At 35.8% G+C, this 27,978-nt stretch overlaps 1 protein-coding gene and 1 pseudogene across 2 annotated transcripts; one reads left to right on the top strand and one right to left on the bottom strand.

Annotated features, from left to right (window-relative positions):
• The first annotated feature begins 7,629 nt into the window (after positions 1–7,629).
• On the top strand, positions 7,630–10,183 carry LOC113041875 (3-ketoacyl-CoA thiolase B, peroxisomal-like; annotated as a pseudogene).
• A 65-nt stretch (positions 10,184–10,248) lies between these two features.
• On the bottom strand, positions 10,249–27,455 carry LOC113041874 (deleted in lung and esophageal cancer protein 1-like). Of its 2 annotated transcripts, none has more exons than XM_026200441.1 (38): positions 27,206–27,455; positions 26,850–26,990; positions 26,400–26,556; positions 26,170–26,280; positions 25,895–26,082; positions 24,983–25,200; positions 23,856–23,934; positions 23,530–23,617; positions 22,413–22,586; positions 22,131–22,267; positions 21,616–21,708; positions 20,027–20,117; positions 19,760–19,922; positions 19,471–19,663; positions 19,154–19,227; positions 18,912–19,068; positions 18,700–18,793; positions 17,819–17,949; positions 17,541–17,699; positions 17,306–17,436; positions 17,038–17,191; positions 16,603–16,713; positions 16,406–16,524; positions 16,100–16,291; positions 15,301–15,359; positions 15,059–15,210; positions 14,843–14,958; positions 14,698–14,768; positions 14,389–14,603; positions 14,130–14,285; positions 13,572–13,691; positions 13,363–13,457; positions 13,140–13,227; positions 12,811–13,023; positions 12,516–12,683; positions 10,945–11,098; positions 10,678–10,789; positions 10,249–10,508 (listed from the first exon to the last, which is right to left on the bottom strand). In XM_026200441.1, the coding sequence occupies exons 1-38, from the start codon at positions 27,377–27,379 to the stop codon at positions 10,382–10,384; spliced, it is 5,175 nt and encodes a 1,724-aa protein (XP_026056226.1). In that variant the 5' UTR covers positions 27,380–27,455; the 3' UTR covers positions 10,249–10,381. The 2 variants fall into 2 exon arrangements, with proteins under 2 accessions (XP_026056226.1, XP_026056225.1); XM_026200440.1 differs by having other exon boundaries at positions 12,811–13,026.
• Between the last annotated feature and the right edge of the window lie 523 nt (positions 27,456–27,978).

Raw genomic sequence — 27,978 nt, forward strand, 5'->3', positions numbered from 1 at the left:
ACTAAGATCATACCAGAGCAGTGTGACAGACTATAGTGATGTACTGTGGCCAGGTATAACAAATACAATAAAACCAGCAAACAAACAAAAACTTTATTTAATCAAGTGGTCATAAATTGTTCTTTTTTTCAAGAATTTCATTACTTTAATTCAGCTTTTTCTTCATTGTGATATCAGTCATTTTAATTTTATGCCCACCCCCCAAAAAATCTCTCTCCTGATCATATCCATAAAAAGAGGACTGACCAACAGCATGTAATATAGGCCGACCTGAACAATTTAATTAGACACAGCGAGCTCAAATCACGAAAAGGCATCATGATGGAATTGCCGTCTTATGGCAATCATTGATTATTTTCACACAAGGAATACATTTTGAGACACAGAAAACAAGCACCATCTGCACAATAATATGTTGTTATCATTGTATAACATCACTCGCTCACAAACACCCGCACACATGCACACAATTTCTTTGTTTTTCTGCTCATTTGAGTTAATATATGCTAGCAGATGTCTCCAGGGCAGCTGAAATCATTACAACGGCAGAAATCTGCTCTGAACGTCAGTGGAATTTCAATGATTATCCTTCACTGTGCCTGCAGTGAGACCACTTTTGGTTTCAGCGCTGCCCATGACAGGTTAAAAGGGGGATCTGACACGTATCACTCGCTTTTGGAGGTGATTGATGCTTTTGGAAGTAGAGGTTTTCACTGCGAGTCAATAACAATTCGACAAGTAACAAAGTACATCCTGGTTTCACAACAGTAACTGCTGTTAGATGGAATTAAACTGAAAATGGTAAACAAGAACAAGCCACAACATTCAGGGTGATCACAGAGGTCTCTCTTAGTCATGGAGGTAACTTTGCTTAAGGGCAAGCATCACTATTACTATTGTAGTTTGTGCTTTAAGAAATTAATCATCCAGCATTGTTTGTGCTAATATGTCAAATCGAGTGGCTTGTTTGGGAGAGGAGCGCTTTTGATTTTATAAGACCTCAGTCATATATAGGACAAGAATATCATGCACTTTTAAAAATAGGGGTTTTTATTGGCATCTACGGATCCATGAAGATCCTTTACCATTCATGGGACCCTCACTCTTAAATATAGAGGATCCAAAAAGGAGGTTTTCACAGTGATGTCATTAGCGTTGATTTCGTCAACGAAAATTACGACTAAATTACGTCGTCAACAGAACTTAATCACGTAACAAGACGCAACATAAATGCTTTCCAAAATAACTTTTCAGTGAATAGTTCTTAAAAGAATATTTTTCCTACTGTAAAGAATATTTCATTAATCTTAAAACCTTTTTTGTGGAATGGAAATGTTCCGTGGATGTTAAAGGTTGTTCATGGAACCTTCAATTTTGTAAGCGTTTTGACTGGATTCTTAAAAATGTTCTTTATAGTGGAAATAAGTTCTTTAGAATAAGAATGGCTCTTGTTCACTGAAAAAATATTTGGGAACCAAAATGGTTCTTCTATGGCCAACAGCACCCTAACAATCGCAAAGAATGCACAAACAAACACATTCAGAACACCTCGGAAACAACACAGAAAAAGCCACATACCACAGCATCATTTTTTTGTGACTATAAAATTTTGGGATGTAACGATTAATTCAACTCACGATTCAAATCGATTCACGATTTTGAGTTTTAAACAAAGCAAAGCTGTGCTTGAACACTATTTTAATTTGCATCGTTCAGAGGCATAACATATCCAGCACTATCCATATAGATACAGTGCAATCAAATAAAGCAATATATAATATTTAAAAAATTATTACATCAAATTAAGTTGTTATATCATCACCATATGTTGAAAATGTGGCATTAAGATATCATAAACAGTCTCATGAAATTCTGTAGATTCTGTAGTTTCTTTACTATTTTACTATCTAAATAAAAACAGCTTTTACATGTACTTTGCATGTAATTAAGTTATTTTGTTAATGTAATATCAATATATTTATACTAGTGCTGTCAAAATTAGCGCGTTAACGCATTCGATTAATTTGAAATATTTAACGCGTTAAAATAAAATAACGCAATTAACGCGGTTGCAGTTTTTTTTTATTTCCAGTTGTGGCCTATGTGTGTTCAACGTGCAAAGAAATATGGATAAGACCAAGGAAAGACTTTTAGACGGAAAGTTTCAGTATAAAACTCTGCCGGATTACTCTTCAGTCTGCCACAAGAAACATTATGACTGTATGACTGTAACAGTGCGTAAATCAGACCTTTCTGTAACGCTAACGTTAATAAGCTTAAACGAAAATAATGAAATAATTGTGTAGCGGAGTATTTTTTGTACACAGTGCCGCGAACTGTCAATCACTCCTGTGCGCGTGCATCACTGTCCCCCTCGCAGCTGCAGCAACTTGCGCTCTCTCTCTTCATCAAGCTTTAAAACAAAAAGGGAACAAAAAGATCATATTGTCTTTGTGCATAGGCTACAGATTAATTAGATAAATGAATATCTAAATTTGTGCCTTGCCGTCTACGGTATTTTTTTAGAACTTAGAAAAAAGATGCTGCAGCCAATGAGCAGCCAGCGGGAGCTGCAGGACGACTCAACCTCCGCAGACAGTTTTTAATGTTTATCAGACAATAAATACTCAAGATTTTGCTTTAGTATAACTCACAACGAGTTTCACACACCTTCTCCGGCCACGTTGAGTTGTTGACACTTAACAGTGGGAAAAGCGACACATGCGCTATTCACTTGTGTAACTTAAGGGTGAATGGGTAATGTAGTTTCTGCTCTGGGTGGGATGAATTAGGAAGCTTGCATTGTGAAGGGCGCTCTGAAAATCGGCAGTGCAGGTAAAAGATTAAAACCTCTATTAAAACAGATGTCCAAATGAGCGTACCGGTACGCTACAAGCACGTTCTGGGCGCACGGAGAGGTGGTGGTACGCTCAAGAGCTATATTTGGAAGTGGCGGTACTGAGTACCGGTGCATACCGGCCCACTTAAAGCACTGGCAATGACTATACTTTGGAATTTTTTTGCAGTCCACTTAGAATTCAACATGGAAATCATTTTTGTTTTGTATTGGCATTGATTGTTTGAAATTCAAATGGTACTTACATGCCTGTGTTTTTATTTCTGTAATAAATATGGCTTTCAAGCCAACAGTTAATTTGGAGGATATTGATGGTTTTTTGCAGGTATGTTGTTTACATGAGAAAATCTGTGTTACAAGTTAAACAAAAATTCCAATAAACAATCATATTTTGAATTTAAATAGTTTCTTTGTCTTGAGTTTACATTAATTATTTACATTTTACATTTACATATCCAAAAAGTTTCAGTCTTTTAATTGCGATTAATCGCGATTAATCGCGATTAATTTTAAAAAATTGTGCGATTAATTAGTTAATTTTTTTTAATCGATTGACAGCACTAATTTATACACTATTTTGCTGTTATTTGAAAAAAAAAAAGTTTTATTGCTATGGTCTAATGATGAAAAAGAAAGTTATTGGAGACCTAAGCAAAAAAGTAATTTTGAATAAAAAAAAAAAAAAAAGTAATCTGTATTGTGTCGGGTCATAAAAAGGCAATATCTCAGTCTCGTTAAGTGTTTCTCCCACTCTTTGTAATAAGGGCAATTCACCTGCATTTCATCTCGTCTCACACACACAGGACCTAATTACGGCTTCCTTTCGTCTCATTAAAACGGGGAACTACCAGAGTGCTTAAGAGGATGAAATTAGATAAGAAACCCTCGAATGCAACTTGTGTTATCACAATCCAGGAAAACTATTTCTAATTAATGCACAAGTGGATGGTATCTTCGATGAACACTTTACAGATAATAGACCAGTTCAGAACTGGAAAACCCTGACCCAAATTTAGACACTTTGATGTCTTACACTGAAACTCTTTATCAAAACTGAACTTGAGGCAAAGCACCTCCCCCGTTCTTTCCACAGCTTTAGAGAAAGAGCCTGCAGGAGCCACTCGAATCACACTGACCGCTGGCCCTTTGGCGTGTGTGTGTCCAATCACTCAAGCAAGCGAATAAAAGACTGCTGTGATTTCCTCTGCGTCTAGTCGGCTAGCGCTGAGATCAAGCCCAAAATTAATGATCCATCATGAAGATCTGTGGCTGACCAGGCAACACTTTGACTTAGAGCCACGAAAAAAAAAGACGAGCTCTAAGGCAACAGGATAAAATACCACATTTCTCCGACATCCTAATCTTAGGTAGTCATTCATCACAGATTTCAACAGCTCTCTCCCGAAATAGTCCTTTAGGGATTGCTGAAAATATGAGTCAGGGTGAAATTAAGTCAACATATTTGCTTTGAAATGTTCCCGTGTGCTCTGAACAGATCTTCCATTAGACGTGCAGAAGACTTGTGTGTGATGGCAAGCGATCAAATTTCTGAAATACTTAAGTCTTTAGGGGTCTAATGTTCAAACTGAAAGACTAATAATTTTTCCTTCCTTTACTAGGGAGGGCGAATTCTATTTCCTGTCAAGATGCTCCTAACCAGAGCATACATAAACACAGACCCTGAGAATGTGGCTCCACGAGTGTGTAGCAGGCCTGTCGAAAGATCATAAACTTTAAGGTCAGGTGACTCACTAGATCCTATCCTACTCCTCTTGCATTTCTGCTATTAATCTGCCTAGAAGTTTAACCAAAACTTGATATCAATAGCTATGAAAAACTGCTCATGCACAAATACCACTGCACCAGTCTAAGGCAAGTATTATGACTCAGAAAGACTTGGTTGGTGTCTTCAGTTTAATGTAATCCCAGCAATTATCGCAATGAAGGTACAAAGTTCATCTAGATTCCTTCTTTATGTCGTAAGAAACATTCTTGACTTAGGGTTTGGCTGAGACAGACCTGTGCATATTACAGAAACACTAATCTATATGTAATGACTCATTAAGCAGAGGGATCTTCAGAAAACAAAGACATTTCAAGGTACAGTGAGTGACCGAAGGACGAGTGCGAGAAAAAGCAGGACATCCCAGCACATCCCATCAAACTCCTTTTTCATTAAAGTGGCTGTGTGTCTATATCTGTATCCCTATTATTATCAGTATCACATAGGCTCTGGCTTTTTAAAGTATTTAAGTGATCTAGCTTTTATAGATCATTCAATGAAAATGCTGTCATTTGCTGTACATAAAAGTTGTGTACTCAACCCTGTTAACATTCCAAATTCCTCCTTGTTAAAACGATACAAATATCACGTTTTATGCTCTTCAAGGACAGGTCTTTTTTTAAATCACTTAATCTTTTAAAGTTTGTGAGTAGGAATCATAAGCGGTCAACCCTGTTACCATAATTGTGTGCATTCAGGTCAACCCTGTTAACATCATAATTTATGCAATGTACAATATAATCAATACAACTCCATAAATTAGAAAAATCTTTATGCATGCTTTTTTATATACTGCTATGTATACGCATACTCTGCTTACATATTTACTGTACATGCAGCCTATATCTAGACGTTCAAGTGTCAAGTTCTGCCAAGACAAAACACAACATGAACTTGAATATGTCTGTCTTCAAGCAGTGACATGAAACTCTTTCTGGTGTCTGATGCATTATGTGTAACCAAAACAATGACGAAATTACCCTCTATAGTAAATCTTTGCTTACTAACGTTACCCTAAATGTAAGTGCAGTCAGTATCATTCTAGATAGAACTCACCTCACGCGCGTATCTTCATGCTGGTGCAGATATTTAAGACGAATTAAACCAATGTGAGATTTAAAGAGAGTTCACGGGGTAAGACGCCGTAAAGAAGAAAAATCCGCAAACTGTGCTCGTACGCTTTTGGCGAGATACAGCAAAACAGGGATATATCCGGAAGCCGCGCGCACTTGAATACAGTTGTCACGCACAAATTGAAGGGAACCGCACAAATCCACCTTCCGAGAAGCTTTGCGGATTATGTTTTTGGAGTCGCGGATGCCAGTAATCCAAACAGATGGAGCGGTGTGTGCTTGGGATAGCTGCAAATCTCGTCGACTGCGCGCCGTCAAAGGAAGAAAGTTTCCTCTCCGCAAACACTGACTGACGCCGAGTTTTTCCACAGAGGAGCGAGTGAGTGAGAGTAATGTCAGCGTCAGGAAGCGATGACGCGCCGCGGGGGCTACCGACGCTCGGGCTGCGCGCGAATCTGGCGCCCTCGGCCGACTGTCAATAGCAGCACTGCAAGTGTTTAGCGCATTTTAAAAAGGCTACATTTTACATTATTAGGGTAAATTATCTCTTGAAAAAGAGTTATATATATATATATATATATATTATATATATATATATATATATATATATATATATATATATATATATATATATATATATAATTAAGTAAAAATCTTTTTTTTTATAATTATATTTGTCAACATTTTTAGCCTATGTATTATAAATGTCAAAATTAAATAAAAACATTAAAAAAGTTTAAATATTCTACAACAAACAGACACATGGATAGACAGAAATCTTAGAGTTCCAGACTTGTACATCATAATGTTAGAATTACTTTTTATCACTATTCATTTTTAGCCATCCAAACATTTAAAATGTATGATGCAAATCTGGAACTGCTTACAGTTTTGATTGCATATAACATGCACCAAAGTCAGTAACTGTATTAAGATACTTATTTAAATAAATAAATGATCACACGATGTCAAATTGATAATATTTGACATTTTGATATTTAGACAATTTTAATATGTATACATAATATAAGAATAATAAAGAATTTGCAAGAATTTTAAAGAATTCGGAATTATAAAGTTTACAAAACTGCCAAGAATGCTTCTAATGTTCGTTATAAAATAATAATGATAATTTCTTTGATTTCTTTTGGATTTAGTGTTATTTAAAATTAACAACAAATGACAAATTTTTTACTTCATTCCCCATAATTCCATACGAATACGTCAGAGCGTACTAGCCAATGATATCCAGTCTGACAAGAGAAGCAAGGTTCACCAGGAAACATAATCAGAAATGTATTGCATTAATCAGAAACATAATCAGACTCGTGACGGCACCCATTCACAGCAGATGATCTATTTGTGAGCAAGTGATTTAAATTTCTCCAAATCTGTTTTGATGAAGAAACAAACTCAACTTCATCTTGAAAGACCCGAGGGTGAGTCAGTTTCCAGTGAATTTTCATTTCTGGCTTTAATATTAAAGCTGCGGTAGGTAACTTTTGACGCTCTAGACTAGAGGTTAATAAACAGAACTGCTTGCGTCTTGCGGAAGAACATCGTAGCCGGAACTACTTCTCTCTGTTTATGTCAATGAACAATCAAAACGGTACTGGGTTACTCCGCCGCGGTATCCCGAACCAATCTAAAATAGTGCGAATATAAACACTTATTATAGATGTACCCTAATGATTCAGGACAGGCTAAAAACACGGTTTGGAAAATGGATTCATGGTGTACTCGCTTATTATATACATTTTGTAAATCTTGAAAACAAAAAAAAGTTATGTACCGCAGCTCTGATTGGTTGTTTTTTACCAGGAGCAGACGAATTTCTGCAAATGGCAATAGGACCACTGGGAGGAGCCAGAGGAGCTTGATTTTTTCACGGATAATCTCTCATATTCTACTGTCAGGACATAATGACAGGTTTCACAAATAAATTTTTACAAAAGTTACCTACTTCAGCTTTAATATACACTTATTGCTATTTTTCAGGTTATGTAGTACATCCTGGTGCAGGTGTACTGATGGCCTGAGTTGCGCAGTTTTTTAGGTAAAATGAGTAAATCAAGATATTGCTAAACATTTGAATGGCTGCAAATTCAAGCCTTTCTTTATCTTTCAGTGGTTTTCCTGAGTCTGTACCCGTCTACAGTGTAAACAGGCAGTGCTCTTCTGGACTACAAGCACTTTTTAATATTGCAGGTAAGAATTACATGTTAACCTGTAAAATGGCCAGTTTGGGACACACCGTAATAAAATACAGCATTGTAGTTAAAAGAGTTTTTTTTTCTTCTTCTGTGTTTTAAGGTGGAATCAGAGGAGGTTCATATGACATGGGACTTGCCTGTGGGTTAGTATGCTACATTTGTAATGGTTGAATTAAGTAACGGATGTGAAAGCGAAAGTGTAGCATTAATCTTTGCATAGGGCAGGGGTTTCCTAGCTACTCAAATAAGAATCTACCTAATTTATTTTCCCTTGTTTTCTCTTGTCAGTGTGGAGAACATGTCCCTTCGTTCACCGCATAACCCCTGGAGACCTCAGCCCTCGACTGATGGACAATGAGAAAACCAGAGACTGTATCATTCCCAAGGGGTATGCTTGTTATTTCTTTTATACTCTGTTTTAATCTTTACATTGCATTTTTTTTCTCTCTCTATTTTCTTTCAGAATAACCTCAGAGAATGTTGCTGAGAGATTTTGCATCACCAGGAAAGCACAGGACCACTTTGCTCTCAGTTCCCAACAAAAATAGGTGTTACTATAATGTTTATGGATAGTATATACATTCTAGTTGTTGGTATTTAGCACTCAAAACAACTCAAAGTACTAATTATTTGAGGACTTTTATAACACTAGGGCAGCCATGGCACAGAAAAAAAAGGCTTGTTTGATCAAGAAATCACTCCGGTCACTACTAAATTTGTGGATGAAAATGGCACTGAGCGCACTATTACTGTCACAAAGGATGATGGGATCTGGCCTGGGACTACCTTTGAAGGCCTGGCCAAACTGAGACCAGCGTTCAAAGAAACTGGCAGCATCACAGAAACGTAATTTGGTCGTTAAATTCCAGAAGTCAACTTTCATTCCCATTGCAGGTAATGCCTGTCAGGTGAGTGATGGCGCAGCAGCACTGCTAATTGACCGGAGATCTACAGTGGAGAAACTGGGACTTCCTGTTTTTGGGGTGCTGAGGGAAGCACTGTTGTGGGTGTTCCACCAGATGTAATGGGCATTGGCCCAGCCTATGCAATCCCAGAAGCCCTCAACCAAGCTGGTGAGAGTACACCTGCTCTCACTGTATCTCTATGTTCATATGGGCCATTTAAATTCAAGTAGTAAATAGCTTTTCCATTTTCATTATTCCAGAATAATGGTTGTTAATGAGCCGTGTTATTGCATTTGTTTGCGCAGGGCTGACTGTGGATGATATTGATGTGTTTGAGATCAACGAAGCATTCGCCAGTCAGGTGACTGATAGATTTTCTTGGATTTCCCCCAGGTTTTTTTTTTCAGTTCTTTCCTGTTATTCATAACAGCGACTTTCGCAATATTCCTAGGCTATGTATTGTGTGGAAAAAATGGGCATTCCTATGGAGAAAGTGAATCCTAATGGAGGAGCCATTGCTCTTGGTCATCCGCTGGGCTGCACTGGTGCTCGACAGGTCGTGACTTTGCTCAATGAGCTCAAACGCAGACGTAAGATGTGAACATACATAATCATATGATAATATCATACAGGAGGCTCCGATGAAAACTGTTATTTCCCCCAAATTTGGAATTCCATTTGAATTTTTCTGCTTTGCGTTATATAGTAAATTACTAGATTTTATGATTCCATTCTTTTTTCTGCATTGCTGAAATTACACAAACCTAATACATTACTGCAAGCCTAGCTACACAGTTTTTAAATTTAGCAATAAAAAAGATTATGATCCCTTTTTTTCAGAGAGACAGTGTTGTGTTTTTTGTTGCAGAGTGTATGGCGCGGTGTCCATGTGCATTGGGACTGGAATGGGAGCGGCTGCAGTTTTTGAGTATCCTGGCCAGTGATGAAAGATCCTGTCTCAAGATCCCAAGATGATGACAGGCAGAGAAACTAACAGTCACAAATTCTTTTTAATCAAGCTGCTAGAAGTCTAACTGTAAACACAAGCAGAGAGAGCACACTTCTTGCGTAGTTTGCCTTACTTTTGAGGATGTTCAACATTCAGATCTCACTTTAAAGTGCCTTGCATTTCAACTCTGATAACAGATCATGAAAATGTACACGCATCTGTAAGAACAATCAGAATAACAACTTTTATCTCTCTGATTTGTGACATTAATCTGATCTGGTCTTTCCTTCTGATATGGACACATCATATAAACTTTTTTAAACTGTTTTGAGGAACAGTGTAATTTACAAAGGTTGTATTGCATCTAATTTTTTAGAATAAAAATGATTTATTATGTATGAAACTTGCATTTTAATACACCATAGACAATTTAAAATATGCTTATGTTTTTATAATTCTCTTTATAATTAAAGGAATAAAACGTACACAAATACAATATTTGAAGTATACAGAAATCAGTGTCTAATCAGACTAATGAATGTCTATACAGAAACAGAGATGTTTCAGTTCTTCAGTCACATATGTGGAACTCAGTGTTTTGTCAAGTGTCAGATTTTGGAGATACAAAACTCTCATCAAATGATCCGCTTCCATTGACCTTCAGAACAAGTGGTGTCTCTCCGAGAACCCCGTGAACTGTGATAATAGATTGGAACTCTTTCTGATCACTGAAAATACAATTAGTATGAAGTTTGAAAAATTCACTTGTTTAGGCAAATGCAAACTACAAACTCAACCTGAATCTAAGTTATTAGTCTTTTACAGGTATATAATATTATCCATTTCTTAAATGAAGTATTTTTTGGTTGTGTGTGTATCGGGTGAGGCGGACTGTACCTTGCAGTGAAGCTGATCTGCAGCAGCTGCTTACAGGATGGTGGATCCCCAAGAGATTTCAGCACACCAGAGTCTGGACTCACTCTGAACACGTCATTGCCAGCTTCACTATCTAGACACAAAACAAAGTAAAAACCATGATGGTAAAGATCAGATGATAAAAGACAGGATTACAGCTGCAATCTGTTACTACAGCAACCTTGTCAATGTTAATGAAACTTCATGATCTCTCCACAACTGCTTCGTCTAAAGCCAAAGCATTTTTACCTGTAAGTGTGGTCCAGAAGCTACAGGAGCCACCTCTGTTGTAGAGGTAGACCTCTTTGACAGTTGTTTGTCCAACAAAGCAAGTGCCAAAATCCACAGTGGAACTGGAAAGGTGCAGTGTCGGTAATGCCAGATTAGCATAAAGGGACACTGTCTGAAATAGTCAAACGAACAATAGTGTTTACAACATGGTTAGGTACCGAGGAAATTCAGTTGAGACTTCTGAGGCACATCTGCTTGATTGGCTTAAAAAGCTGAGATATCAAGAAGAAAGCTTGCTTCTGGTTCACAGTTGTTTTGGTTTGGGGTTGGTAACTTGGTAAGCTCACCAAAGCTGCATTTATTTGATAAAAAAAATGTAGTATACAGTAATACTGTGAAACATTATTACAATTTAAAATAACTGCTTTCTATGTCAGGATATTTTAAGTTAAGTTTAAGTTAAGTTAAGTTTATGCATTTAGCAGACGCTTTTATCCAAAGCGACTTACAGTGCATTCAGGCTATCAATTTTAACCTATCTACTTTAACCTATTTAATTCTAACCTATATTTTCAATTGTAATTTACTCCTGTGATGGCCATTATTTCAGTATTCAGTGTCATGTAATCGTTCTGAAATATTCTAATATGCTGATGCTCAAGAAGCATTTCAGTTGTTCAGAAAGTTCAAAAGAACAAGAAATCTTTTGTGACGATAGAAATATCTTTACTGTCCCATTTTTTTATAAATGTAATGCATCATAAAAATATTCATTTGAATAAACATATTTAAAAAAAATGGTAATTAAACAGTATTTAAAAATCCTAGTGTAGCTTATCAGAATATCTCAAAGTGGTAACACTTTAGAATAAGGTTCCATTAGTTAATGTTAGTTAACTACTTTCGTTAACATGAACTAAGCAAGAACAATCCTTCTACAGCATTTATAAGTCTTAGTTCATGTTAATTTCAACATTTACTAATGCATTATTTAAATCAAAAGTTGTGCTTGTTAACATTAGTTAATGCACTGTGAATTACCATGAACTAACAATGAATAACTGTATTTTCATTAACTAACATTAACGAAGATGAATAAATACAGTAATAAATGTATTATTCATTGTTTGTTCATGTTAATTAATACATTAACTAACATTAACTAATGGAACCTTATTCTAAAGTGTTACCCTCAAAGTTTCTTAAAATAAATAATGTTTAAAGTTAGATTTAAATATAAAATGTTAAATTGAATTTGTTAAATAATAAATTCATTCAATTTTAATAAATTCTATTAATTTGTACGTTTTTATTTACTTTAATTATAAAAATAAATTAAAAGTTCAAATTTGGCATAATTACTTTTTTCCACTGTAAATATTTGTTTGAATGAGGCTTTTGTTCCAGGAAAATATGATTCCCACAAGCTGATTTTTTTTTTTTTACCCATCATCATCTTCAAATGCAATAGTCTTGAATATTGCCTTGAAATGACAACTCCATCATTAATATCATTAATTAAAGTAAATTTTGTTCCCTGACTGGTGTATTTTAGCTATTAAAAGGAGCTAAATGATGTCTGTACACACTTGTACGCTGTTATTGCTGTACTGAATGGTCAAACTCTGCTGAAACTGTAGTGTCCTTTCTCCAGCATCATTACACCGAAGAGTAGCAGAGGGCAGGTCATCTGATTCCTCACATGGTTCATTCAGACAGGTCAGGAGTGAAGCTGAATTATGGAAAGCCACCTTAACCTGCAAAGAAAAATGATTATTTAAATCACTTCTGTGTCAGATTGAAAAATAGCACAGATTTAGCACAGAATTCTCCAGCGAAAAATAAAAAAAAAGCAGAAATCCAAAAGCAAAGAAACAAGATGACCTGCAAGATTTGTTTAGGCTGTAACAGGAGTGATGCTTGCTCATCTCCTGGTACAGAGAGTCCTGCAGTGTGTCTGTGAGAGGGTGAGCTGCTGATCAGGTTAAGGCTCTGTCGGGGCAGCAGCACTGAGAATGGAGGGTGTGTGCTCAGTCTGAAACTCAAGGCCATATCCGTATTGTTCTTCAGCTGGAACGTCCGAGTTATCCTGGATTCCTTCTAGAGTCCAATGGAAAGACAAAAAGGTGCAGATAAACCCTCTCACGACCAACAGGAAATGTCCTAATTAACTTGTCTTTGATTTGGATACATGTTATTTGCCTGAAGTGCACCTGTGTGCGTGATGCTGCGTCTAGTGTATCACTGGCAGCTGCTGTGAATTCCAGTACGTCTGTATCATCTGCCATCTGCACTGACAAACTAAACACACACACTGATTTACAGTTGTTTATATACAATGTATTTATTAACTGTTCTATATACAGATACTTATATTTGCTCAAACGTAAGTAGGGCATCACTAAGCGGTGCATTCAAATTCAATTTGTAACTCACATGGCAGGTTTTACAGTAGCCTGCATGTCCAGCCTCAAAGGTTCTAGTTCATAACCCTGGGCTCTCTCCACTTTGCCTGGAGTTAATGATGCAAGCTACAAGATAAATAATAGTGATATGACACTATCTTGACTGTAAAACTTAATCTGTTTTGAAAGAGATGTTAATGTAACAGTCTATATAAGGTTACGTGGACATGGTTAACATACCTTAGAGTCCAGGTTCATGAAACCCAGAGCATAACCCATACATCTTTGATTGGTTGAACATGACAGGATCAGAGGAGTAAAAGACACATGAATGGTGCTACTGCCCCCTGCTGGAACGACCTGTAATAAAGTACATATTAAAGGGTTAGTTCACCCTTAAATTAACATTCTGTCATTAATTACTCACCCTCATGCCGTTCTAAACCAGTAAGACCTTTGTTCATCTTTGGAACACAATTAAAGATATTTTTGATGAAATCCAAGAGCTTTTGGGCCCTGCATATACAGCAACGCAACTGACACATTCAAGGCCCAGAAAGGTAGTAAAGACATCATTAAAATAGTCCATGTGGCATCAGTGATTCAACCGCAGTTTTATAAAGCTACAAGAATACTTGTTGTATGATCCATTTCAGATCTATCAATGACAGAATTCTCATTTTGAACTATCCCTTTAAATGCCTTTTTCCCATCACACATTCACGTCATCAGTGTTCTACATCCAGACATGGAAATAAAACACTGGAACCTGAAACAGTGGTGGTTCCCATAACCTACAATTTGCTGTGGAGTGATGCAGTATGGGTAGTCAGAGATGTTCCCTTCATGAGGCTTCAGAAACACAGAAAACAGCTTCTTCACTGGAGCCAGAGACCTAGAAGGGCTTCTGTCCTTCTCTCCATCACATTCTTCCTCATTCTCTCCAAAATCATCCTACAAAACAGAAGAAAAAGTTGGACCTTTTTGTTTGTGTAGTAAAGCTGCAGCAGAAATATCGATTCTGGGATGTTACTATGAAAACGAAGCCTAGACTCACAGATTTGGTCATGAAAGTCGAGCTTGTTCCTTCTCTGCTGGGGGTGTGGCTGTCATCCCATGTGGGCGGGAACATGACGGATGAATCCAGCCCTCCAAGAACCTCATTGCCATCAGCATCCTTCAGAGGAAAGGGCTCAGCACATGCAACCAACAGATCTATCAATTTACTATCGCCGACCTCCAAGTTGTAGGTCACCCAATCCATACGGATATCTGAGAGGTTTCAGAAAACAATTTGATGTAAGTACTTTTGTAAACTTGATGTATGTACAGTACATTTGTGAACTTAATGTGGTGAATGGCTCACCGTATGGACTGGTGTTAATGAGCCGTAAAGAGCGTGACACAGTGTCTCCTCCAGAAACATGGCTTCCAAACCTGTTAATCATAAATATAAAAAAACAGTCTTTACAGGTAAATGCAACATCTAATGCATCCTATAATGCACTGACCGTATAACTGGACCCTGGTTCTGGTTGTCAGGCTGTGGTCCAATCATCTGAAAGTAAACTGGGCAGCCCCTCACAGACATCTTGATAGGAATTGGAGTTGTATCTAGATCTCCAACCTGAAAGAAAAGTTCATTTAGGATTCACCATTACTCAGCTGTTTGATTTGGGAAAGGCAAAATATTTCTAATGAAATAAGAAGTTTGTTTTGTGACATACTTTACATATGAGATTGTCTTGATAATCTCCCCACATATTGGTGAAAGCAGTGATATTGATGGTTTGAGTCTCAAATGAGCCGAGCATCCCACTGTTCGGTTCAATAAAGAACGCTGCGCCTCTTCCATGGGAAAGCAGACAGTTTACAAATTCTAGAAGTAAAAAAAGAAAAAATGCTTTTTTGACTTTGCTGTTTCACTTTCATTGATAATGAAGAGGACAAAATAATAGGTTCTACTAACCATCATATGCTTTTTGTTGTAGTTTTTTGGCATGGATGGAATGGAGAGGTGCACTGCTCCTGGAAGGAAAGGCCAAAGGGTCAGTCATGTAAAACAGTTATTTAAATAGTATTTAATAATAAAAATTTTAATTATAAAATAATAAGTTAAATAATAATACAATTAAAATACATAATAAAATACATAATAAATAATAAAACAATTTTATTTAAAATAAATTATTTTAAATAAATTATTTTAAATAAATATTAAATAAAATAAACAAATAAATTAAAAGAATACAATTAATGACTCTCAATTAAGCTTTAAACAATTCGTAAATCATTAAAAATATTTTTTGTAATGTTAAACAACATTTAAAATGTTGTAATTTCTATTTCAAATAAATTTTGTTCTATTCAAAGAATCTTTTAAAAAAAAGTATCAGTTTCCACAAAAAAAATATTATGTAGCACAACTGTTTTCAAAACTGTTAATAAGAATGTTTTCAAAACAAGCAATTAATTTTTTTTCTGAAGGATCATGTGACATTGAAGGCTGCAATAATGATGCTGAAAATTCAGCTTTGCTATCAAAGGAATAAATAACATTTTAAAATACATTAAAACAGAAAACTGTTATTTAAAGTTGCATCAGTGAACAGTGAAGTTACTCTTTTTAAAACATTTTTAAAAATCTTACTGACCCCAAATGCAATAATAGGCTAGTAGTTAATTAGAAGTTATAATTTTTTGTAAATTATATTTTGCTATTAATATTAAACCGATACAGCGGAATCAATATACAGGATGTACTGTACCTTTCAGTGTTTTCATCCAATTGTGAAGGACAATATCCAGTAAAGTACTCTGCTTCAACAGTGAACGGAGCAGTTATAGCGGTGTGATTCGTTATCAGCAACTGTCGTTTGATAGATTTGCCAATGACAACTGGCTCGTGCTCAGTGAAGTCCAGTGTGATTGGTTGGTGATCAGCATCGCTTGAATAAGTGCTAAATATACAGCATTGGAAATGCATTGGATGATATTGCAACTGTGTCTAGATTTTTAAAAAATGACTAAAGAAAGACCAGGGATAGATGAATATGAGGTAAACGTTGCTTTACCAGTCAGAATGAAGTGAGTAGGAAACTCTGAGAGGTTTAGCTTTAGAAAAAAATCCCAGCAATAATGGACTCTCCATTCCTTTTACTTCACAAACTGCAGCCACTTTAGTCAGTTCCTCCTAAAAACATAAAAACGCATTCACAATACTATTTATTTTAGGTTGCGGGTGTTACAGCACTACAGCAGAAGTACTTACAACAGTGTGAGCGGTGAATGATACAGACACTTCAGTCTTGGCGTTGGGCTCCAGAGTGCCTGCAGAAGGGCTGAAGGTTGCAGAGCACAGATGAGCTTGTGGCCCTTGAAGCTGAAAGGAAGTGAACACCTTGAGAATGACTAAACATATTGGTCCAGACTATACAATATCAAAACATTAAATCAAAGCAAATATTGAATTCATGGGTTTTCATCTCATGTAACTGTATATGATTTTAAACTTGTTTTTCAGAAGATTTTTTTTGTGTGTGTGTAAAACCCTTTTATGAAGAAAAATGGCTGGCTTTATTGTCTGTAAGTGTGACCGCATTACAATTCAATATCATGTTCTTTCCAAACTATCAACACTGGCTAGGGTTTTTCGAATATTTTGCAACTGTGTTTTGAGATAAACACATTACGTAATCGCTCTCACCTTATTCCAGGTGAAGTGGGCTGGCAGCAGTGTTTGGTTAAACAGGGTAACGCTGCTCGTCTGTGGAACACCTACATATAGATCAGTCAACACCAGCTCACAGCTCAGCAAGCACACCTGAGGAGACTGGACGACTGCTTGGACAGAGACGTGACTGAAGACAAACCAATGCACACCTTCATTCAAATATGTGGCACAACCAATAACTGGTAACATTTTCTTAGTATTCCAGACACACAATGACAAATGATATGTCTTATTTCCTCACCAGCCAGTGCCGTTGAGTACAGTAAGCTGTAGGACCGACTCAAAACGCTGGCAGTACAGGGCTCTGAAGACCACGTCCACACCGCAGGACGCCAGGGGAGGCAGCACACCTTTATTTGGATTCATGTACACCTGAACACAGATACATGCAAAAGGATACAGTCCACAAACATCTGTGTGCTGATTAATAATAATAATAATAATATTTAATCAGAAGCATAGATGGGGTGTTGTACCAGGCCCTGGATTGGCAGCTTGGTGTTGGACAGCTCCTCTAGGCTCCAATGGGCATCTAGCGGACTGTTGTTGGTGATATCGATGGAAGAGATGCCTTCACTTCCCATTTGCAGTAAACCAAAATCCAGACTGGGCAAGTTCACTGAGCAATGCGGACCCTGGAGAACCGTATTATATATAACTCATTTGAATGAGCTATCATTTGCTAATGAGAACATTTGTGATGTCCTCATCATAGCATATGGAGTATAAATCAAAGGGAAATAGATTCAGACACCTTAAAGGTGACCTCAATGGCCAGTCCTATAGTTTTAGGATGGTGCTGAATGTGACATTGCAGGGTGGAGGTAAAATGACCTGGATTCTTTCCAGTCAGAGCCAACTCCATATCGAAACACTCATTCATCTCTGTGAGCAAGCACATGTTAGAAATCATTTATTTGTTTGTTTTGTTTATTAATGAATAGACTCATACACTACCGTTCAAGTTTTTGAATGTTTTTGAATGAACCAAGGATACATGTATTTGATCATAAAATACAGCAAAATATATATATATATATATATATATATATATATATATATATATATATATATATATTATGAAATGTTGTTACAATTTACAATAACTGTTTCTATATATATATATATATTTAAAAATGTAATTTATTAATGTGATGGCGAAGCTGAATTTTTAGTAGCATTACTAAAAACTAATGCTAACCCTGGAACAACATATAAAATGACCAAATTTTGCTTAATCACAACTTTTATTCGCTATCGCAACATATAATCATTTCAGTTAATTATGTTAATCTCATAATGTTCATGAAACATAGAAATTATTTTATTATGCTGATTTGGTGCTCAAGACACATTTCTTATTATTATCAATGTGGCAAACAGTTGTGCTGCTTAAGATTTTTGTTGAAAACATTATACCTTTTTTTATAGGATTCTTTCATGAATATAAAGCTCAGAAGAACAGAATAATTTTAAATAAAAAATCATTTTTTACCTTATTACCTACATTTACTGTCACTTTTGATACATTTTATGGTCCTTCATTTCTTTAAGAAAATCTGACCGACTCCAGACCTTTGAACAGTATATCTGTTTGTTCATAAATTATTTACTGACACACTGTAATGCTCTGACCTATTTCTCCTGATGAAGGCTCCACTTCTATTACATGACTGTCAATAATACGTTCCCATTCGAAGTGAATGACTGATCTGCTGTGATTCCACATCTAAAACACACACACATACACAAAACATACACATGTCTGAGCTTCAGAAACATTTCATGATGTAAATAAGGGAATTAGGACAGAAGTTCAGAGTCATTTTGAAGTTCAGAAGCACTACCTTGAATCTCTTGCAGATGGTGTTGTGTATGTAGGTTTCCCCTGGTATTAAAACAGCATACGGCTCAAGAAGAATCTTATACGGCTCAGCAGAACCTTTCACTTCAACCTCTAATACAGTCACATCATTTACATGGAGAGCTGTGTTGAGACACGTCCTGCAAATGAAGAAACAGAAGTTTTTATCCTACAGTAAATACATTTTTAATTAAAATCTCAAACATTAAATAAAGTTAATTTTACCCATCGTCACCGATTCTGGGTGGATCGGGAACATCCATGATCACTAACCGGCAGACGCTGTGGTAATCTTTCAACTTAGACAGATTAGTTACAGTATTTAGTATCATATACAACTATAGTTTTTACTAATACAGTTTTATAGTTTTAAATTAGATTGAATTTTTATAATATATATATATATATATATATATATATATATATATATATATATATATATATATATACATATATATATATATATATATATATATATATATATATATATATATCCATTTAGTTTTAGCTTTTACTGTGTTTATTCGTGTGAGTGCACATACATCCGTTGGACAGTATGTGAGTAGGAACTCATGTTCTTCTGCAGGGCTCAGGTTGCCCATGACTGGAGTAATGCTGAACACACTGTCTGTATCAAGATGATGCTGAATGCTGGAGGGGTCTGGAGTCTCTCCAGGCAACAGACATTGAAGGTTGGGTTTCATGATCTGCCAGCGGTATGGGAGCTCCAGGTGTCTACACATCAATGAAAAAAACGATTTACAAGCACACCAGTAAGTATCCGCTGTACATACTATTCTGTGTAGACGCAGATGTGCACAGGTAGCTCACGCATTGTTTTTCACGACAACCGTCTTCTGTAAGGTGGACCATGGATTGGTTGGGTTGAATCTGACATAATGGTCGGCTGTGATATCACACAACTCTCCCAATTCAGGCTGATCCTCTCCGCCTGATATTGAAACCAGCTCCACAGTGATCAGCTGACCTGTACCTGAGGAAATATATTAAAACATGTAGACATATATCTTTTTGGAGATGTTTGTGTTTAATTTCAGAAGAAAAATGTACTTACATTTGCTTGAATTGATTTCCTACCTTGCAGGGTGATGTCCTTCACTTGGCAGTTGTCACAGACTATGGTAAAGTCCTGAGTAGAGATCTCAGCAGTTGTGGGGAAAAACACAACCTAAACATAAAAAAACACATCCAAAAAATACAGAGTCACAAACTAGCAGAATACTGAACATTATTCAAATCCGAGCTGTATTTACTATTTGACTATCAGACTGAATGAAGCAAGATCTAAAAATGTGCATCCATTAGCATATTCATGTGTCTTTCTTTGCAAGTTGCTAAGGTGATGCACAACAAAATCTGCATCTTAAAAGAAAAGTGTTTAGAAGATCAGATAAAAAAATTAATCTGTCAACCATTACTTATTTTTAATCATACTGTAATTACTATCACTAAAAGTTATAATGAGGGAATGTGTGCGCTATACCATCTCATGAAGATTGAGCCTGTCAATCAAATCAAAATAGAGAAAATCACATAGTGTAGAAGGTGGATTGAACTCATAAATTAGTATTGTGTAATCTTCTAGAGGATAAATAAGTAATTCGTGTAAAACTGATTAATATCTACAGTGTTGGCCAGAATTATATGAACACCTGACAGATCTGAAAATATTGATATTTCTGCCTCCAAAACATGATTTTATTTAATAACGTTCGTGAAACGTGCTCTGAGCACAAAAAATATCAGATGAAATGAGTCAAACTGTTCTTATCCAATTTTAACACGATTATTTGGTATGTCCATCCTTTTGGCAGAGTATCAATATACAGTATTTCCTCAGAACTTCAACCCTAATGTTATCCCATGCCTTCTGAAACTCAAGCCAGAAGCTTTCCTTTGAATATACAATAGATCTGTCCAGTTTATTTTCCAAGTCGCCCCAAATTTGCTCGATGGGGTTGACGTCCAGACTTTCTCATTTTTATTTTTCGAGCAGATTCCTTCCATCACATGTAGTTCCGGCAATAGTTAGTTTTATGGGTAATGTAACGGCCAATTCAACGAAAACATCTAAAACCTCTTATAGCTGCAGTAGGTAACTTTTGTAAAAATATATTTTTTACTTATTTGTTAAACCTGTCATTATGTCTTGACAGTAGAATATGAGACAGATAATCTGTGAAAAAATCAAGCTCCTCTGGCTCCTCCCAGTGGTCCTATTGCCATTTGCAGAAATTCATCCGCTCCCGGTAAAAAACAACCAATCAGAGCTGCGGTCCATAACTTTGTTTGTGTTCAAAATGTAGAAAAATTTATATAATAAGCAAGTACACCATGAATCCATTTTCCAAACCGTGTTTTTGGCTTGTCCTGAATCACTAGGGTGCACCTATAATAAGTGTTTATATGCGGACTATTTTAGATTGCTTCGGGGGTACCGCGGCGGAGTAACCCAGTACCTTTGTGATTCTTCATAGACATAAACAGAGAGAAGTAGATCCAGCTACGATGTTCTTCCGCAAGACGCAAGCAGTTCTGTTTATGAACCGCTAGAGCATCAAAAGTTACCTACCGCAGCTTTAAATATGCCAAAGTTTTGAATCATTTTTGCCACCACTGTATACGGTTGAGTTGATTTGTGTGCTCTTCAGTCAGTAACATCTCACCTCTATGATAGTGGCCTGTCCGGGGAGAAGACCGAAAATAGATGGACTGATGGCAAAGGGAGGCTGTTCTGCGAAAGTAGACTTCACTGCAGACTGAGACACAGAATTATCACTCATTATGGTTAACAACATCCTAAGACAAAAGGTTAAAGCTGCAATGTAACAGAGGTGGTTTCTTCTGTATTGTGACGTACATCCAAGTGAAACGGTATTGTAAAAAGACAAAAACGTAGGGTTGGGACTTGGTTCTATCTATAGGTTGTTGATAGTTCACGATAAGTTTAATTACATGCATTTACAAAACAAATTTTCATTTACACTTTAAGCCGTTGTTTGATTTCAATTTAAAAAGTACAGAATAAACTGAGTTCAAGAGTACAGAAGTTTATTTCAACCAGTAGAGTTAAGTTAAGAAATTATGAGCTTTATTAGAAGTCATAAATAATAATTCTGTCAAAGAGGGGAACCTTAAATATGAACTGAATGAGATTTTACGTCAAGATTTGCATGCTTACCCTAAGGCTTGAGGCAGGCCACTGTTTCTTCGGCATTACACAGAATGTTCCTGCACTCAGCCCTTCATTCCGACATAAAACCTCCATAAACTTCACCCCTCCCACAAGGCAGTAACCGCAGTCCATAACAGCAGGCACTGGTACACGGAAAGATACAATACAAGGTATCAATACAAGTCAAATTAAATTATTTTTGGACCCCATTGACTTCCATTGTTATTTTTAGGTGTACTATCCCTTTAAAATCTAGATGCTGAAAGAGTTAAGTTGATTTTGACTCACAACTGAGTATTGGAGGGGGTCTGCGGGCCTCTATCGGTATAATGAGAGGATATGGCAACTGCGTCTCCACAACCAGAACATCCTCATAATCAGCCAGAGAGTCTGGAGCAAAACGCACCATATACTGGCAACTCATTCCAGGAGCAACCATCCCCCCCTCACCAGGGAACCTGCCTGCAAAACAAAGCTTTCTTACACAGAAATTCACTGGTAGTAATTATTTTCCTTTAAACAGTAGATGTCACTGTTTCTCTATTCTGCTTTTGGTTCAGCTATTTTTTATTCAGTCTATGGTAAATACTAAAAATAGTATAAATAAAGTATTATCAATTCCTAAGAATCCTGTGATATAAAGGGTTATTTTAGTATCACCATTACTATTATATATATTACTATATATTACAGATCAGTTAATATTTTTAATTACATTTTACTCTTACATTTTCTTTTTTCTTCTTTTCTTTTAGTTGCTTTAGTGATTTAGTGTTTTTGTCGTTATTTTTTAATCTGTTTTTTTTTGTTTGATTATTTTAGTACTTATTTTTAGTACTTATCTCAAACTTAAACTAAGTGCAAATGAGAACTTTTGCCTTGTCAACTAGATAAATAAGTTACGTTTTTTTAATATATATATTTTATTTTATTTTATTTTATTACAGCTGTAGGAATATTTCACCCAGAAATCAAATTAGTCATCATTTACTCATCCTCATGTTGTTCCAAAACTGTTGCTTTTTTCTGTTGAACAGAAACGAACACAGCCATTGACTTCCAGTGTATTTTTTCCACACTATGAAAATCAATGGCTACCGGCAAATGTTTTGAACATTCTTCAAAATAACTTCTTTTGTGTTCAACAAAAGAAAGAAACTCATATTCTTTTGGAACAGTTTCAACGTGAGCAAATGATAAAAGAACATTAATTTTTGGGGTGAACTATCCCGTAAATTTTCGAAGAAAAAAAAAATTAATGGTTTTAGATTTAATTAACTGTTATAACCTTGACATTTCCTCTAGTAATGAAGAACTTCATTGTAAACCATGCAGAGAGAACTTCTGACAACATAAATGAGTCTTTCATGAGGTGAGCAGGTACTTTTTTTTTCTTTAGACTCACCCAAACCAACAGAGAAGTGTGGGGAGGTGGGAGGCATCATTCGAATGTGACGGCTGGTCGCAGTCATGTTTCTGAGCTCCACCGCAGTCTACAGAAAACAGAAGGCACTATTAAGAACTGAAAACATACTGGAAAGGAATCATTCAGAAGTGGCTCAGTAGGCAAAATCTAATGAACATTTACACTAGGGGTCATGTAGTAAAAAGTACAAACCTCACATTACTGATTTAGTCAATAACAAAAATGCAGTAAACACTTAAAACATTTTTAATTTGTATTAATATAATTATAGACCAAAATAAATATCATATAAGGTGCTGTTATACCTCATAGACTTGTCCTATTCTGTAGTCAGTGAAGAAGATGACAGGTGGATTCGCAGTGAAGATGGGAGCGGGATCCGGACTTTAGATAGAAAGAGTATTTTGTGACAATAATTTGCCATGTATGAGCTTATGATAAGTTAATCTCCAAATAAATAAACATAATAATTATTCTACTATGTATTGTCAGATGACACGCTTTGCTCATTAAATACATTCTGTAAAAAAATGCAGAAGTTTTGTCCAAAACAGTCTAGAATGATTTGTTAATTGACAGAATACATCTCTGCACTTAGAAATTAACCAAAGGAAAAGGTGCTTAAAGATCACAGCAACTAAAATATATACTTTTGCATGAATAGTCTTTTGTTCTGTTGTTGACTGCCAAGACGCATAAAACAGGAACTGCACTTAGCTCATTGACTCAAAATACAGAAAGAGTCAGCTGAGGCTTTTTGATAGTCTTGTGATTCTTTTAGCCGCTATGAAGGGAAAAAACTCATTTTAATGGCCAGAGACATTTTGGGCCAGACAAGTGAAACCACCCAGTGGCGCTGTAAGGGGGGAATGTAAAGACAATTCCAAGGGCCTGGCGTTAGAGGGCAATAAATAAAAAATGTATGTAGGCTCCATGGCTGATTATTATAGAATAATCCAATCTGCTGGTTTGCAATTGCATGTCATGCTTTTCAGATGTCTACGTGAGCCATATGAATAAATATATTACAATACATCCAGCTTCGCATTTATAATATATGGCAGGCAAAGGGGTGTGGTCTGTTTCTTGATGTTCACGTGTATCATATTTCCCCTACCCAAGCTGCACAAATATTATGGCAATAATCGCTGAATAAATCTGACCAAAATGCAAACAATGCAACAACAAAGGACAAGGCTTATAGGGATTCTAAGAAAATTCATAAAGCACACCATTTGCTTTGAATTTAATAGGATAATGATTAATTAAAGGTATTATGTGTAATTTTTTGTTGACCAATGGAAGATGGAAAACCGGTTTAAAATAATGAAGAGGTTAGAGAAAAATAAATAAAATTAATCAATATCGAGTTTCATTCTAAGTATGATCTTCCCAAAGAAAACACATATTAATTCAAAAGCACAAGGCACACCTCTCTCTGCCAGTGTTCTTCCTGCCCTTTCCCACATTCTCTGGCCTCTTCCCTGGCATGGTGAGAGACTTTCCCCCACGCTGAGCATTTGGGAGCAGGAAGCGAGGGTTGCGCAGGAACTTGTGTCGGTCTTTGTGTTTCTGCAGTGAAGCCCTATCTTCTGCCTGTCTCTGAGAAATAGGCTTCTCCATCCAAGAGGCCTTATGCACCATACCTAGCTTTTGAGTTAAATAATTGGAAAAATAAAAAAAATTTAATCACCTTTTTGTCTGTACTAGATCATTTTAAATTATCCCGCAGTGTGACAAATTAATTGAAAAATTTAATATTTTTAATAGGCTTGTCAAATCAATTCATCGTGATTAATTACATCCAAAAAAAATAATTTATGTTTACACAATATATGTGTGTGCACTGTATGTATTTATATATAAAGTTTTATATATTTATATATAACATATATCTTACATAAATATGAATATATGTACATGTAAACTTTTCTGAAATATATATATGTATCATTTGTGTGTGTATATATATATATATATATATATATATATATATATATATATATATATATATTTAGTAAACACTACAATATTTTGTATGCAATTAATTGATTTGACAGCCCAAAACATACAGTAAAGTATATATACTATGCATAATATTTATAATAGTACAAATATTCAATTTATTTACTCAAGTAATCAGTAATATTAAAATTACAAGATTATAATAATTACAAAAATGATAATCTATAAGAGTATAGCTTGTTATATCCTCGCAACTGCCCATAAATACTGCTCATCTTGTGATCTGGGGCACAAAAGAAGGCAATGATGTAATAAAAAATATAAAGGTCATTCTACTCCCTTTGAAATGAGGAAAATGGAATAATGTTCAGAGGCAAACCTCGGTGCCCTTGATAGAGCTGGACTCTGGAGAGGAAGGGAGCGTGAGTGTCTCCTCTGATTGTTCCAACAGGCTCTGGGCCGTATGTGCAGGTGGGGGAAGAGGAGTGTAACCATCATCCTGTGGTTCGGTGCAAATGTGCATATTATAGGAGACCGTTGGCTGGACAAAGCCTGGAGTGTACGTGCCTGCAAAAGAATGGGAAACTGACAGTATTATAATATGTAATCTGACTGTTTGAATATGTCTTACTGTATAGGTCAGTGAAATAATACCTTTTGGGGTTTTAACAACTGGGGTGTGCAGTGTTGTATAGTCCAGCGGACAAATCAAGTTGTTGCTCCTTAGAAGCTCACTGTCCACACACCACTTGAAAGATGATTTCACTTTGGAGACATAGGGGACTCTTCAGGGTTTTGATGTCATAGGATTACTAACTAACTGGCCGACACACTGGATAGTAAAAATAATGGTAGTTTAAATAAAGATAACTAGAGAAACTTACCTGGGGGAAGACCCAGCTGATAGTAGGCCTCACCCACTTCTTCCATGATTCGGCTGTGATCATGTTCCTCCTTTGCAGCAGCTTGTGCTCGGGCCTGTATAATGTGTGTCTCCAGCACGTCAGCGTTCTGTATCCGTCTGTTGTATTCAGAGTGCACCTATATAATAAAATAAAATCATTAAAAATGTCAATTTAATAAGCATAATCTAGATAATACAAATCCGGGAAAAAAGAAAAGCCAGCATTAAGGGATCAGTAAGATTTTCTTTATTCAGCAAGAGTTAAAAAGATCAAAAGTGATGGCAAAAACATTTATAGTGTTACATAGGTTTCTATTTGGAAAAAAAAAAAACGCTGTTCTTCTGAACTTTTTATCTATAAAAGAATCTCTATAATCATATACACGTCACATTTTATAAGAGAGACTTTGCTCAGATGTGAAGGAGGCACCTGCTGTAGCTGTTCCACAAATGTTTCATGGTAGTTGTTGTCTCCTCTGCGTGATTTACTAAGATTAGAAACAGTGTCCCTCCCAATCACATCTGTGGTGTAAAGGTCATTGAATATGCTGGCCAGTAGATGAGAAATGTCCTGTACACACAAGACAGGTCTATTTAATGATAGTTTAAATTAACATTACATAATTCCTAAAACATTTCCTATTACATAACATCTAATTTTGGGTACAACGGAATACAGTTATACAGTTTGAGACAACATGAGTAAATGATGACACAATTTGACAAGTGTAACAAATGTACCACTATACAAACTGTTCAAATAACTATCAGTAGTCATTCTCTTACCTGAGTTGTATTTGATGCTGGTTTGTGTCGGTTCATGGAGGGTTCAGAGCTATTTAGTGCTTTTGGTTCAGTTTCATCTGCCATTGTTTTAAAAACGTAATTTAAACGTAATTTATTACACGTGCGGCGCGTAGCGAAAGAGGTTTTGTATGGAAACGTGACATAAATGCTCATATGTCTCAATATAAAACATAAAGGCAGTTAATGGCACCATGTAGAAGGTCCCTTTACTAAATCGACCGCCATGTTTGTTTAGTGCGTCGCCATAGTAACAAAGCGTGCCTCCCAGAGGAGCCTCATAAAGCTCCGTAAACAAAAACGATTTCTTAAATCAAGACATTTATAGCGGCAACTAAGACATTTGGAAATTTAAATAAGAAAATGTATACTACTTTTTGGGGGTCAATAATTTTTTGATTTAGTAGGAATGCGTTTATTTGATCAAAAGTTGATTGTGCCGTCAAAAAACTAAAATATTTTTTAAACATATTGAAATATAAACAGTTATTTAAAATGATAATATCCCTTAAGAAAATGAACCGTGGTTTTATTACAAAATAAATAAACAAACATGTTTACTATAATTAAACCATGGTAGCAACAAATTATCAATGCATTTGCTACACTAACCATGGTTATATAAATGGTAATCAATACAGCAAAAAAAAAAAAATATATATATATATATATATATATATATATATATATATATATATATATATATATATAGCATGGAAGATAAAGAGCAGCCGTCATGGTCTCATGGTGGTGCA

This window comes from Carassius auratus, chromosome 24, assembly GCF_003368295.1.
Source record: "Carassius auratus strain Wakin chromosome 24, ASM336829v1, whole genome shotgun sequence".
In the NCBI taxonomy this organism is placed as follows: Eukaryota; Metazoa; Chordata; class Actinopteri; order Cypriniformes; family Cyprinidae; genus Carassius; species Carassius auratus.